At 34.9% G+C, this 14,906-nt stretch overlaps 1 protein-coding gene across 4 annotated transcripts in view; it reads left to right on the top strand.

Moving 5' to 3' along the window:
* LOC141398665 (galactokinase-like) overlaps positions 1-14,906 on the top strand; it is a 184,452-nt gene that overhangs the window by 31,663 nt on the left and 137,883 nt on the right. For all 4 annotated transcript variants that reach the window (XM_073976189.1, XM_073976186.1, XM_073976187.1 and 1 more), the window contains 2 exons: positions 10,966-11,151; positions 11,965-12,090. In XM_073976189.1, the coding sequence (XP_073832290.1) occupies positions 10,966-11,151; positions 11,965-12,090 (312 nt within the window). The remainder of the gene's footprint in view (positions 1-10,965; positions 11,152-11,964; positions 12,091-14,906) is intronic.

Below are 14,906 nucleotides of genomic sequence, written 5' to 3'. Positions count from 1 at the left end.
AGACAGTCCAGAAACAAATTTTCATAAACTTACAACTGACCCCAAAGTGCCCCCAAAATGTCAGATAAAAGCTGAAGTAGTAATGTTGGAAGACGAAGGAGAAGAAGAGTTTTAACTAAAATTTACCTGTAAACTGAAACTCCTTGTCCATCGTTCATTCACTGACAAAAGTTTTGACGCAAGGACGCAAGAACATTAAACTAACAAAGTGGTGATATGGTATTGTTGTTGTTGTCCTGTTACTTTTGTGGTAAAAGTTTTGCCAGAGTAAGTGCACACTCTGAAATCATTGCAATGAAACTTTGGGAATGAAACTTGTTTTGGGAAAACGCTATACAACATGGTGTTCACAATGGCAATAGCAATTATCAAGAAGATAATAATATGTAATGGTGTATATGTGGGACAAAAAGTAAACAGATAATGAGTTTGCAGTAATAGGGTTATGCGATTTCAGGCTTTGGAGTTGAAATTGAAATAAGAGCTTAACAAATGTTACATTTTAAGATTTGTGTGGACATCATTAACGAATATTTTAGCTAGATTTTACATTAGATATCTATGTATATATACATCCTTAGGACAAGTCGTGTTATCATGGGAGGTCTACAATACTTGAAATATGGGAAAATGGGTATTACACCGGTATACGACTTATGACTTCACTTAGATTACCACAGCTGATCTTAAATTTCAAATTAAATTAAAATTGGGAGGTACTGTCATGTTTGGTATATTGTAAAACCTAGACAAATGTCGACTGAAAACATAAAACAAACCAGTAGTGAAAAGGTCAAAGTTGGGCGGGGCCGGCTATATGATACCCTACACCACAGTGAAAATTTAAAATATGTATGGAGGATATACCTATATGGCGGATTTTTGAGTGAAATCGGTTTTTGAGTTTTTTGACCTTTCGATTTTCTTGAATTTTTTGTAGTAAACTACTATCAATTACATAATTTTTAAGTCCTATTTGGTAGTGGGATTCAAATGATTACTAATTTTTTAATATTTTTTTTTTAAATTTTTCAATAAAATGTTTCCTTTATACCACTGTGAAACATTTGTTACTTTACAAAAAAAAAAAAAAACAAGTAAGCAAAGGTTATAGTCAGACAGGGCCGACCATGTGTTTCCCTATACCACTGCCCCTGGGAATTAGCTTTCAGCAAATCAAAATTCCTTTATGGAACAAATAAGCTTATTGTAAAAAATAACTTTGCCGATACTGCCACATTATCACATTAAGCTTGGGACCTACAGTTTATCGCCGAGACCGGACGGCGTGTCCAAAGACACCACTATTAGAGAAGTTTTATATGACTGAAATACTCAGAAAATGTCGCCAACATTACTGAGGTGTAGTTTGCCACCGCCACAAGTTGAAATATAGCTCCACTCTATGGAATAATATTAGAAACGAAGATACGTAATGACTTTTTTGCTTTTAGCATATTAAATATCTCCGAAGTCTATTCTTCAAAAATCAAAAAAATGTAAAATTTCCTTGTTTTGACATATATAATAAGGTGCCATGGTATGTACACCCGCCTTTCGCGCTGGTAAAATACCCCTCAGTAATGATAGTGACATTTTCTGAGTATTTTAGCCATGAAAAACTTCTCTACATGCGGTGTCTTAGGACACCTCGTTCGGACTCGACGATAAACAGTAGGTCCCTTATCATTGAGCTAATGTGAATCGGTGTGCACTTATTCGTATGAGGGAACCCTTCCTTGTCCCTACTGGGATGTTTGTGGAACAATTATGTATATCAGTATACATTTATAATAAAAGTTCCAAAATTGGAAATTTGACATTGGTAGCCCCTTCTGATACATTCATACATTTTCTTTGATTATCAGGATCCTTTTTTGAATAAAGCTAATATAAATAAATATATAAGCCGCTGCAAATGTACCCAATTACAGTGCAATTTGCCATATCTGACCGTGAAATTTTCGACAGACGGACACTGCTCCAATTTTATTGAACACTACAAATCCTATATACAAATTTTTAAAAGGGGACATTGTGAGTTTATTGAAGATCTATCGTCCAAAAAAGTGCACTTGTACCATGCATATGCTTGGAAATTCACGCGATTTTGTCCTTATTAGGGTATTTCGAAAATAGTTCATTGTGGATATACATATATTGTGATATCAAAAATATATTTTAATTGGTAAAAAACAACTAATAATGAGCAGAAATCCTTATAATTTGCATGCAAACAAATTTATGACTCCCAAAATTATTCATATTTAATTATACGCCAAAATTAATATTTCAAACAAATCTTTAACGAAACCTACACCGAGTACATTTTGAAAAAAAGGTGGCGAAGCGACACCATGCTGCAATAAACATATCGCTCATTTACTCAAAGAGTGGCATAACTCAAAAAATGCGTTTTATGAGTTAGCAATTATCTTGTGTCAAATTTTCATGCTGATATCTCTAAAACTCAACGAGTTACAGCTCATTTACTACGAGCTTCGCATAATTCAACACAACAGTTTTTTGAGTTTATGAAGCATTAAAACAACTTAAATCATGTTTGATCTTGCACAGAAATTTAGCACTGATATCTGGCTAGCTGTTTGCAAAATGTAGTCCAAGTAGTTATTTTAGTTTTTGTGTAATAATCTTTTTAAGATGGAAGTCGAATTTTAATCGCGAACTTAAAACGCGTTTTTCTCGAAACTGGCTTTTTTGAAATGTGTCACTCTTTGAGTAAATGAGCGATATGTATAAAAAATGTCAATTGGTCAATTAATATGCTAGGGCTCCCCGTAATTTGCAATAATGTTGGGAATTCCTCGATCATGATAGATACAAATGTTGCGAGGAAAATGTTGTATTCTACACAAAACCTATTATATATTAGGCAGTAGGCCCGTTAGTTACCCAGGAGACACATTGTTGCAATTTGCATCAGGGGAAAGGTCAATAGTTTTTTTTCCATATGTAGGCTACTTTGCCGGTATATGCCCTCCAGGAAGTAAAATATGGACCAAATTCGTATATTTTTCATACAAAAGTAATGGTCCATTTAACCCACTAGATATGATGAGAATATCATCCAAAATTGTAGGCATATTAAACTCTTACATCGTGCAAAATCTCGGGACTATTGATCTATTATTGCGACCTCCTTAATTGGCATCAATGGAAAGGTCAAGAAATGGCCTTCAAAATTGTATTTACGTGGGCGGAATGTATCTTCCAGGAATACATATATAAGCTGTATATTAAAATTTTTCACAATTTTCACACAAAAGTTCTAAATATTATCTGATCGCCATCTCAAATTTCAAGCTTCTTCTTTGTTATATACCCTTACCTCATTTAAAATTTCGCATTGATCGGACTATTATTGCGACCTACAGAGCCGCTACAAAACTGGATAAATAATATGTTTTTGGTCCATTTCACCCGCTAAATATTTCACGATCATCACCAATAAAAATAGGGATCTATTCTGGTCTGAACCCGACCAATATACAAATTTCGTGACGATCGGTTCATAATTGTGGCCTGGAGTTTGAATACAATTTATAATGGACAGACGGACGGACAGGATGATAGTACAAGTCAAAACACGTCGTATGATACAAAGAAAATGGTAGTATGTCTCGTTTTTCTATATGTGTTGCCCTTGTCGGAAAAGGTCGTAAGTCCACAAAACGTACAAATTTGAGTACGAAAAGGTCGTAAGTCGACAGGAATATTTATTTTAAAAGAATACTACAGCTAATATATGTAGTTCAGATAAAATGTTTAACGTCATTCATGGTTGGGGTACAATGCAAAGAACTAGCATACACCTTTGGATAATAATCGGATGATATTTGGCGGAGCAAGTGGACCAAACTTTTGAACAAAAATGTGATAATTTCTATATTGCAATGAAAATTTACATTTGAAATCTATTTTCCCCTATAAGAAAACTGATTATGAAAGATGTACTTCTGGCCTTTTCATTGATATAAACTGGGATGCTGTACATGTTCAAATTCCTCATATACTGAAAAAATTTAAAAAAAATCAAAAAATTTACTGCTTTTACTGACATATATCTTACTTAACTTTATCAACTAGTAATTTGTGGTTTCTCTAGGGACATTTATTCACATCACAAGATTAGTTTGTATTCTGAATTCAATAAAGTTATAATACCTTCTAACGGACGGGTATGTGCAATGTTTATATTATTAAATGATTCTAAAATAATAATTGATTGAAATATTAAACTAAGAAGACATCATGGTTTTTGCTAACAAAGAGCAGTGTGAATTTGGAATGGAATTAGTCGATGGGGTCTTGGGTCTAGTTCTCTATGGTTTTCACAGTGATTCTGAAAGCTCTGACGATAAACTTCCTTAACGCAGGAAGACATTACATGCTGAAATTTCTACATGGTTTGCAGACAAAAACAAAAGATGCAGGAAGTTGGGGAGAAATACTTGGGAAGACAAAAAAGGACACTTTTTGGGATTACAATGTAGCTAAGAAACCACGTACATTAACGGAATTAATCATGAAATTTAATTGAAGGAGAAGGTCGTAAGGCAAAAATACAAGATCGTAACTACAACGTGTCATGTTTTATATTAAATATTAGCCGAACCGGTCCACGTTGCTGGCCCTTGAAACAGTTCATATTACCTTTTTTTATGTCAATTATATTTTTTGCATCGCAAATTAGTTGGAATATGCAAGTGACTATCAATAACAAGTAAGAACGTCGTTAAATTCGGACAGGTCGAACTTATTATACCATGAGTTGTATTGAATTTTACTTCAATTAGTTTCCTTTCGTTTATGAAGTAGATTAAATACCAAATTTCAGCAATTTCGGTAAAAAAATGTGGCTGACCTTCAAAATATCGAAATTCGGGAGGCACCGTTTTATGGGGCTATATGAGGGCATGGACCTATATAGACACATTTATGGGAGAAAGTTGTATACCCCCAGCGAAGACTAAGTACCAAATTTGATGGGATAATGAACCTAAAACCATGAAAATTCCGAACATCAGGAGGTACCGTTCTATGGGGGCTATATCAAAACGTGGACCGATATTCTATCTGTTCTATTCGACTGTGTCCACCTTCTTATATTGTATCTTATATACCTGATGAAACTATAGCTATCGATATGTTGCATTTTAATCTAAACACTTGCTCTCCAATGCATAACATCTGGTATTTCCATTGATTTGTAGCATATTTAAGAAAGTGGTCTGGTCTTATTGCTAAAATATGTACCCAGGATTGGGGAAACGGAATCGTTCGTAAGTTTTATATATAGCACATTTAAAAAATAGGGCACAGCACAGTGCAAAATATGAGCACTTTAGCGGAACTTTACTAAAAACTTTTAAAGGAAAAGGTGTAGATTCCTAAAATTTTGCACAAATGTTTATTATATTAGTGGGCAGTGTGGGGCTCAAATGGGGCCACATAGACCCGCGGTTTCCTGTAGCGCTCATGTAACGGTGGCTGCCGTTTTTACGTTTTACATTCATTTTTCAATCGATTTTGATGCAAATTGGTATATTGAGTTTTCAGCGGATAGAAAACTTATGTACAAAATATTTTCAATATAGGTTCGCGTTTTGGAATAGACCCCACATGCCTGGTTCCCTCATATTGGGTATTTTAAAGGTTAAAGACAAAAATTGCAGACGATTTTGATGCAAATGTAAATTTTAAGATGTTAGCGAATAAAAAAACCTCCTCACACAAAAGCTGTCAACATAGGTTCACTTCTGGGTGAAGCCCCCACAACCCTACACATATATTAAGGAGTAAAATGTCAATATTTTTTATTTTTATTTGTATCTATAATGTTTATTGGTCCATTCGCAGGTCTGTACCATTAATTTTGTTAATAATATCTTTCAGATCAAGTTCAGGTCTGCACTGCATTACAATTTTTAACGTATTCTGGTATTTGCACCGCAGCATCTAAAAATGTTGCACTATATGTAAATCACCAACATTTAGAGGTCAAAACTATGAAAAATTGCGAGAGGTTTCTTAATTTTACAGAAAATATCATTGTTAGAATTAGTGAGTCCATTTCTTCAAAACACAGCCAACAATGGCGTTCATTGTCGCGTTTACATTCCACTTTTGGAAAATGCAACTGAATGAAATTCCCGAAGTCTTTTTAGAAAATCTTGAATATCTCCAAAGACCGCGCGATACCGCAGCAGTTTTATAGCTTTGCGAAGAGAGGAGAATCCAATCTTTCAGATTATATATATCTTAACACGTGAATGTACGTAACTCACTTTTGAAATGTCCGCGGAAAATAAAAAATTATAATTTTGAAAACTTCAAAAAATCACTTCTTTCCGACTAAAATTGCACGAAAACAATAAGGGTTTTTTACATTTTTTAAAGAGTAAAATATCATAATTGTTTTGTAAAATATTAAGAAAAATAAATCATGGCACACTGACTTACCATTTATCCGCGCCACTCCATGTTTTTAATGAATCAAAAATACATTTCTTACAAAAAAAAAAAAAATATTAAACAAAAGTGCAACTTTAAGTGCATTTTTAAGTCGTTTCGTGGAGTATATCGGCAAACTGAGTATGGACCATTTGCAGTGGAGTACTTAGCTAACGAATTCAATAAAAGTTTAATTAATTTCATGTACTTTGAAAATCCCTTAAAGTTCCACTAAACTTGCCTGTGCACAGGTGTAAACCGCTCCTCCGAAATTAAACAAAATATATAGCCTACTTCAACCAAGGGACATCCATAATCTGAAAATTACATGGAATAAGTACTTAGGGTCGGAGATTCAATAACCGTTGCCTCGCAAATTGATTTTCTGGCCGATACTTTCATGACTTTTGCAAAAAAGACGTTTTTTTAAAAAATAGGGCCTGCCCCCGCCCCTCCAAAATTCAAAAAAAATATAAAGCCTATTTTCATCTCGGTTGTTCCTTGTATATTCTCTGAAATTTTCAAAAAAAAAAATCGGTTCAGCCGTTTTTGAGTCTATGCGGAACATACAAACATACACACATTGTCTTTTATATATAAGATTTCACCCAAAAGTTTTGGTCCATTAAACCCGCTAATGATTATCTGATCACCATGTTAAATTGCAATCTTATTCTTTGTCTTAAACTCAATCATTCGCTCCAATCGGAATATTACTGCGATCTACAAAGTCGGGTAAAAATTGTGGGTTTGGTCCAGTTCACTCCTTTCGATCATAACCAATATCTAATGGGGTCATTTCTGGTCGGAAACCGACCTCTCCATAAAATTTCGTGACGATCGGTCCAAAATTGAGGCCTGGAGTTTTATTACAATTGTTAATGGATGGTCGGTCTCTCGTCAAGATATGAAAAAATGGCAAGGGGAGGGGTTTACGACGAATACTTCGCGATGTTACACGAATATTGGACAAAACAAACTTATAATACCCTTTCCACATTGTTTTGTAAAGTATAAATATTTCTTTTAAAAACGTCCGTAAATTGTAGGAAATGGTCGTAAGTCCCTACAAAAATACAAAACTGTACAAGGAAAAGGTCATAAGTCCAAAGACATCCAATTATCTCCCAAACGCTACGGAATTTTATCAAACATTGATAAGCGGAATAAATAAATGAAGAATACTGTCTTTACCACCATAATAAAATCTTTAATGCAGATAGCGCTGGAATGTTTTTTCTTCCTCCTGAAAAATTTATTGAGAGGGACCTAAGACTTTTTCCGACGGAGCAGACGATATATATTTTTTTTGGTTCGTTTGGAAAAATTAGAAAAAAATATTTGGGAGTTCTCCAACTATTTCGATAAAATCCCATACAATAATTAATGTACACTGCTAAAACGTTACCAAAAAATAAGGTTTACCATCGCGAAATCTTAACTGCTTACTGTGGTAACTTATTAGAAAAGGAAATTAAGAGTAATATTGAAAGTTTAATCATTCAAAAAATATGAAAATTAAAAAGCTTGTTATTCGCGAATTAGTTAAAGTCGGTTGAGGCATATCGATTTTAGATATAGCGAATCAATCTCTTTCAATATTTATGCATATTTCGATGATTCACCCAGCGACCATTGTGTGCCGTCAGTTGCATCTCACAATGCCGAAAACCTTAAAGTGGGTAAAAGTCGCGCAATGTGCATACGATATTTATGCGCATCTCTGGAGTCGTTGGTAAAAAAATCTGAAAATATACGGAAATGTTTTGCTGATGAGCAGCATCACCGCAGCAAAAAAATAAAGGAAATCAAAAAACTCATTTTGAAAAAGTGTCCGATTTCACTCAGAAATCTCCATATATACTGTTTGAGATAATGTGATAAAACCCTTGGCTACTAAAATATTTAGTTATTTACTTATTCCTTGAATTAAATTAACTGTAAAATAAGTAGTTTTTATATAACTCTATAAATGTCTTTAAGTACCGAGACCAAGTACTGTTCGCATTACGAAGTTAATGTTAATAAATGTTTACAGGAATACTATATATCGTCACCATAAATGCTGAAGACGTAACCCACAAAACCAAAACTTTACAGGAGAAGCAAAAAAACGTTATAAAATTAAAAACTGTTTTACGGAATATTAATCGTATGAAGGCGAGTATATGGAATGTTATTGATCATATACGAAGGGGAATAAGTAGTGAAACCAAAACCGCTGAATTGCTTAGTTTTGAGATCCTCCATTACAACAAAATCTGCGATATTATCCCATTTTCCGAAATGCCATTTCTTGAATAGGATCGTTGTTTTTGAACGTAGAAGCTTGAAATTTTGCCAGAACATGTATTTTAGCTTTATGTATCAGATTAAATCAAAAACGAATTTCGATTTTCATGTCGGTTACGTCTTCGGGCATTTATGGTGACGATATATGTCTGTGTCAGCAAGGTGCATATACTCTTTTAATTATGATATTAAAATAATACACAATTAGGGTTTTGGGTTTTCCCGGTTTTTATCATTCCCGGGAAACGGGAATCAAAAAATCGCCATTCCCGGGAATCCGGGATTTCCCCGGAAATTTTAAAATACGAGAGTGGATCAATATTTCCGTGATTTCTTTATCTTCTCATAGTAACTTATATGAAATACAATATTTTCAAAGAGTTGCGGACTCAAAAATGGATGACACGTTTTCGCCCACACTGGCCATTTCCATTATTCAGAGCTAATGAAATTGCTCTATGCAAAGTGATTTGGCTCAAACAATGATTGATGAGAATTTTCAATTTTATGGACCTCGAAAATCGTATGTTTTATTCTTATGCTTAAGATTGCTTGAAACAAGTAAGAAAGTATCAGTCAACTGTGCCGACTGAGATATACCCTCAGCCTCGGACCTAAAGAAAAGAATCAAACACAATACTTCTGACGTTTCTAGGGACTTTTTGAGTTTTTGAACCAATTTCTTAGGAAGTATGGATTTGCCCCGAAAAAAATTGTACCGTTTTAACTAGAGTCGCACACAAAACATGTTGCCAAACATTTAAAAGAGAGAGTGTGGGAGATTTCTCCCTTCGACGGCTATCTTACGTACTACCCAATATAGTTGGTATCGGCAGGCTTTCTTTGAGATTTTGTGCCTTTACCTCAGGAAGCGCGGACATGCCCTCCCAACAAAAGTATAACTTTTTGGAAAGAATTTCGATTCGAGATGAACTGTTAAACTGCACTTTTCCTAAATTTTGTGTTGGATGTATCCGAAGGCCTGGACCGATATAGTCCATATTCCAACCTGATACATGACTAGATGAAATAATACGATATGCAAAGTTTGGACCAATCAGAAACTTCCTGTCTTGGAGCTTTTAAGATATTATCTCAGGAAGTATGGACTTGCTCCCGACAAAATTCGTACTGTCGTAAAGAGGGCCGTAAAGACAAATTGCTGAAAAATTTCAAATCGACCCGAAAAGAGCTCTAAAACTTCACTTTTCCCGAATATTGTGTGGAACCCGTTCTATGCTTGGAACTAATATTACCATACGCAAAATTATGACCGATTCAGTTATTCCCTTCAAGAGTTATCGTGCGCACCACTTCAGCGATAATTACTGAACTTTTGTGGGGAGGTACTGGAAGTAGTGGACCACCGATATGGTCCATCTTCGAACTTAAAACTAAGTTTGAAAAAAAAATTTCGAATGCCAAATTTTTAACCTGATCGGTCGGTGGCTTCGTTCGAGAGTTATCGTACGTACCAGCCAGCATGCCGGACCCTCTTTAGCCCAATGGCTGAGGGTATAAAAATGTGACTTTAAAATATAAAATATTCTTTCGCGGTGCGACTCTTATAACTTTTTCCCTGAAAACACTTTTGTAGATTAAAGTTATTTCCAAATATTTTGTAACTTATTGATTCTGTAAAACTTAATCGCATTCTGATTCTATGGTATAAAAGTGACGGGCATAGTTTATTCATTAATTCATTAGAAGTTGTGATAAATGTAAAAAGATATTTCCCGATTTCCCGGGAAATATGATTTTGTTTCCCGGGAAAATCCCGTAAACAAAAAACCGAGAATTCCCGGGAATTCCCGGTGCGGGATTTCCCTACCCAAAACCCTATACACAATAGTTTTAAGAATTCTAATCAATGATTGTTTTAAATACCTTATTATTGAAAACGAAAAGTCTCAATAAATTTAAATCTAATGTCATAATTCTATCAGTTTCTGTACGATTGTTTGAGAAAAATTTCGATTCTTGGAATCGTATGTAGACTATTGTTCGTGGCAATCAATACTTCACCATATTTGATAATGACTTTGATAAAGTTTATTTTAAACTCGAAATCATTTTGTTAATTTTCACAAATAAAAAATTAAATAAAACCATCCATGTTTTCATATTTATAATTTTCTGTTTTTTTACTTATTTCCCCCTTAATGACGATTTTCGTTGTTCTTCTTGTTAATTTTCCAGATGGGCGAACTACGTAAAAGGTGTAATTCACAGTTTTATTGCGAGCGTCGGTGTACAACTTGCAAATGGTTTCAATGCGGTCATTGTGAGTAATGTGCCTGTGGGGGCTGGTTTATCGTCGAGTGCTGCCATTGAAGTGGCCACATTGACATTCCTCGAACATTTTACTGGCCATGCAGTTGAAAGGTAAAATTTTGTTTTTTATGTGTTTTGTTGTTGTTTCAATCACAGCATTCAAGTGAGAAGGGGGAAAAATGAACACTCAAATTAACAACATCAATTTAAACAGCAGTAAATGTTTATCGTACGCTGTAAAGTGAAATTAATTCCCAGATATTGGGGTGGACCAGAATGAATATTTGTTAAGAATTATACTGGAGTTTAAATGTAATTGCTCTGTTCCAGAAGCTGCAAGAATCTACAAACTTTTCTTTTATGTTATCGAAAAAATAGTAAAAATGAGTAGATTCTTGCAGTACTGGAACAGATCAAAAATGTTCAATTTTTGCAAATTTTAAAGTCCTGACAGCAAAGAAGGTTCTACAAACAGACACAAAATTGTAAAGATTGGACAAAATGCATATGCAGTTTAATGTTGATATTAATCTGGAAAGAATTGTATGAATTTCTAGATTTATTCCAGAACAATTCATTGGATATGTGATTGTTAAAATCGGCTAAATACGTATAAAACTGTTAATAACATCATATAGCTATGTCACCATATTATGGCATAACACTATTTTATTTTCCATCGTCGAAGTATAATAACAATGAAATATCCGTCCTTTGGTTCTACCAATTGGCTTACAACTCTTAGCCAACCAAGTTTATAATATTTTATCTTTAAAATATTTTTTGGAGATATTTATAGTATAGTAAAATGAATGTCCCCTTTGTACATTAATATTTGTTTAATTTTTTTTTTTTCATTTTCCCCTCTACAATTTTTTTGCTGCCATGTTATTTTTGGGGAACGCCTAACACACAACGTTACAGTGACGCCAAACGAGCTTTAATTTGCCAAAATGCTGAACATAAGTTTGTTGGTATGCCATGTGGAATTATGGATCAAATGATTTCGGTGGCTGGACAAAAAGATTTTGCCCTCAAATTGGATTGTCGGTAAGTTTTTATTTGATACAAAGTACGATGTTTTTGCTAGGGGCATTTTTCGCTTTGTCACGACAATGGTAAAAAAGTGACAAAGTACTATGACTTTTTTTAGGATATACAAATCAAAGAGTATCAAAAGCAAGGGGCTTCCATTTGTATAAGATTCATTCTAAAAGAGTTCGTACTTGACATTAATTGATGTAAATGTACCTTTTTTTGTCAACATCAAAGGAAGATATAACGTTTAAATTGTTATTTTGTTGGCATATACAGAATATTTTTGCTACCTTTTGGGTTTGCTATTGGAGCTAAAAGCTGTAAGATTATATCAAATTCGAAGCCTAATAGAAAAAGTAGCTTTATATCTATATTGACTGCGCTAAAATCATATTACATTCTCACAATAAGACGAATAACATCCTTCAAATCTATTCACAACATTTTAGATCCAACGCCGAAATTTTGTATTTTAATATGTGGTACACCACCAGTCAGCCTTGCTATCATCATCTATAAGAATATCATTACTGTCGCCAAACTCTGATAAACTACCATAAAATATTTAAATTGTTTCTAAGCTTTTTAAAAAAGGAAACCTAAAAAAGTCACCGCCCTTCACCCACAACATATATGAAGCAACAATGTGGCAGTAACAAATAACTTTGAATAAATGCACAAATTTGTGGCGCATAGAATAGAAAAAAGAACGAATGTTTTACTAGTCAACGGGAAAAAGGCTGACAGAAAATGAAATGCGCTTTTGTTAGCACTTTTGGAATACAAAGTGTGGTTCGTAGAACACAACAACTCACTCTTTGGGGTAATACTTTATGTGACAGTTGCTAACAAAATGCATTCACTGCCGTTGACAGTAAATTGTGGTATTTTGGATGTAGTCTTCTTCAGCGTTTGAGGGGGAGGAGGAAAACCTGAATTTGTCTCTTTAGTTATATCGACTCATTTTGCTCCTACATTTGCCACTTGCGCCAAACGTGCAATCAAGTGTAGACTTTTTAAAGATTTGCATGGAAATATCTTACGAAAGTTTGTGTGGGAGGTACCCGAAGGAGTGGACCGATTGAGTCCATATTGGAACCTCATCTAAGTCTGGCAGAAATTTCACGATGTGCAAAGTTTGGATCAAATCGGTTACGTTCTTCAAGAGTTTTCGAACTTTTGTGGGGGAGGTACCGGAAGGAGTGGACCGATATAGCCCATCTTCGAACTTGAACTAAGTTTGGGCAAAATATTACAAAATCCAAATTTTGGACCAAATCGGTTGATCCGTTCGAGAGTTATCGTGCGCTCCAGCCAGACAGACGGACGGACATGGCTTAATCAACTCCAAATTGTCTGGAACACATTTCGTCCAAACATACTTGGTGTCTAAAACCATTATTTCGATGAGGTACATTTTGCCCGTATGAAAGTGTATATACACCCTCGTTAGCATAAAAGCTGAGGGTATAAAAAATTGAAAAAGTTTCAGAGTTTTCTTTCACAATAGCTATTTTAGTATGTGCCCGCAGGGTTTTGGAGCTTTTGGGTCATTTATCTTAGGAAGTATTGACTTACTCCAGAAAAAATATAACGTTGTAAATGGGACGGCTCGAACAACCTACTGAAAAAAGGTATCTAAACGTTGCGAGATGAACTCTTAATCTTCACTTTATCCGAATTTTGTGTGGGAGGTACCTGAAGGAGTGGACCGATATAGTCTATATTCCAACCTGATACATGACTGGATGAAATAATACGATGTGCACAGTCCGCAGCAATCAGAAACTCCCTTCGAGAATTATCTTGCAGATTTGCCATTTTGGTTGGTGCCGTCAGGGTTTCTTGGAGCTTTTAGGCCAATATCTTGGGAAGTATGGACTTGCGCAAGAAAAAAATTTTAATTTCGTAAAGGGGACCGAAAGGACAACTTACTGAAAAATAATCAAAACGATCGGAGAGGAGCTCTTAAACTTCACTTTATCCAAATGTTGTGTGGGAGGTACCCGAAGGAGTGGACAGATATAGTTCATATTCGAACCAGATCTGCATCTGGTAGAAATAATATGATGTGCAAAGTTTTGACCTAATCGAGTGTTATCGTTCACACCATTTTACAGAAAAATTTTTAACTTTTGTTGGGGAGGTACCCGAAGGAGTGGACCAATATGACCCACCTTCGATCTTAAACAAAGTATGGGCAAAATATTACGATACCCAAAATTTGATTCGAATCGGTTGATCCGTTCGAGAGTTATCGTGCGCACCAGCCAGACGGACGGACATGGCTAAATCGACTTCAAATTGTCTGAAACCAATTTTGTCCAAACATACTTGGGGTCTAACAGCGCTATTTCAATGAGGCACATATTTGGTCGTATCATAGTGTATATACCCTTTTTAGCCTAAAGGCTGCGGGTGTAAAAACTGAGTGAATTATGAATGAAAAGCGAAGAACTTTTGGTAGTTGGTAGCTCGCATGACATCCACAAGAGAGCAATACCCTCATCAACAAACGTAACACGTGGGTGCGACAAAAACGCGCCCAACTGAAGAAATGACTATGTGAGAGGAATACCTCTAGTTGCCCTTGTCCTAACAAACACATCACGTGTAAAACTACTTAAGCAACTAAAAGTCCGACTAGCTCCAAGTGTTAATGTAAAATTCCACACCGCCCCATACGTTTTATAACTATTTGTTAGAACTCTGCTTTCGTCATAGTAAGGACATTCCGTCAGAATATGCCTCCACTCCTTAGTGATCTCACACAAATCTGTCTAGGACAAAGCAAAAATGAATTCATGAAGCGATACCTGGTCAGTAAG

This window comes from Musca autumnalis, unplaced genomic scaffold, assembly GCF_047663935.1.
Source record: "Musca autumnalis isolate F117 unplaced genomic scaffold, ASM4766393v1 scaffold_3, whole genome shotgun sequence".
In the NCBI taxonomy this organism is placed as follows: Eukaryota; Metazoa; Arthropoda; class Insecta; order Diptera; family Muscidae; genus Musca; species Musca autumnalis.
The sequence above is the reverse complement of the archived record's forward strand: the minus strand, read 5'-3'. Positions and strand labels throughout refer to the sequence as shown.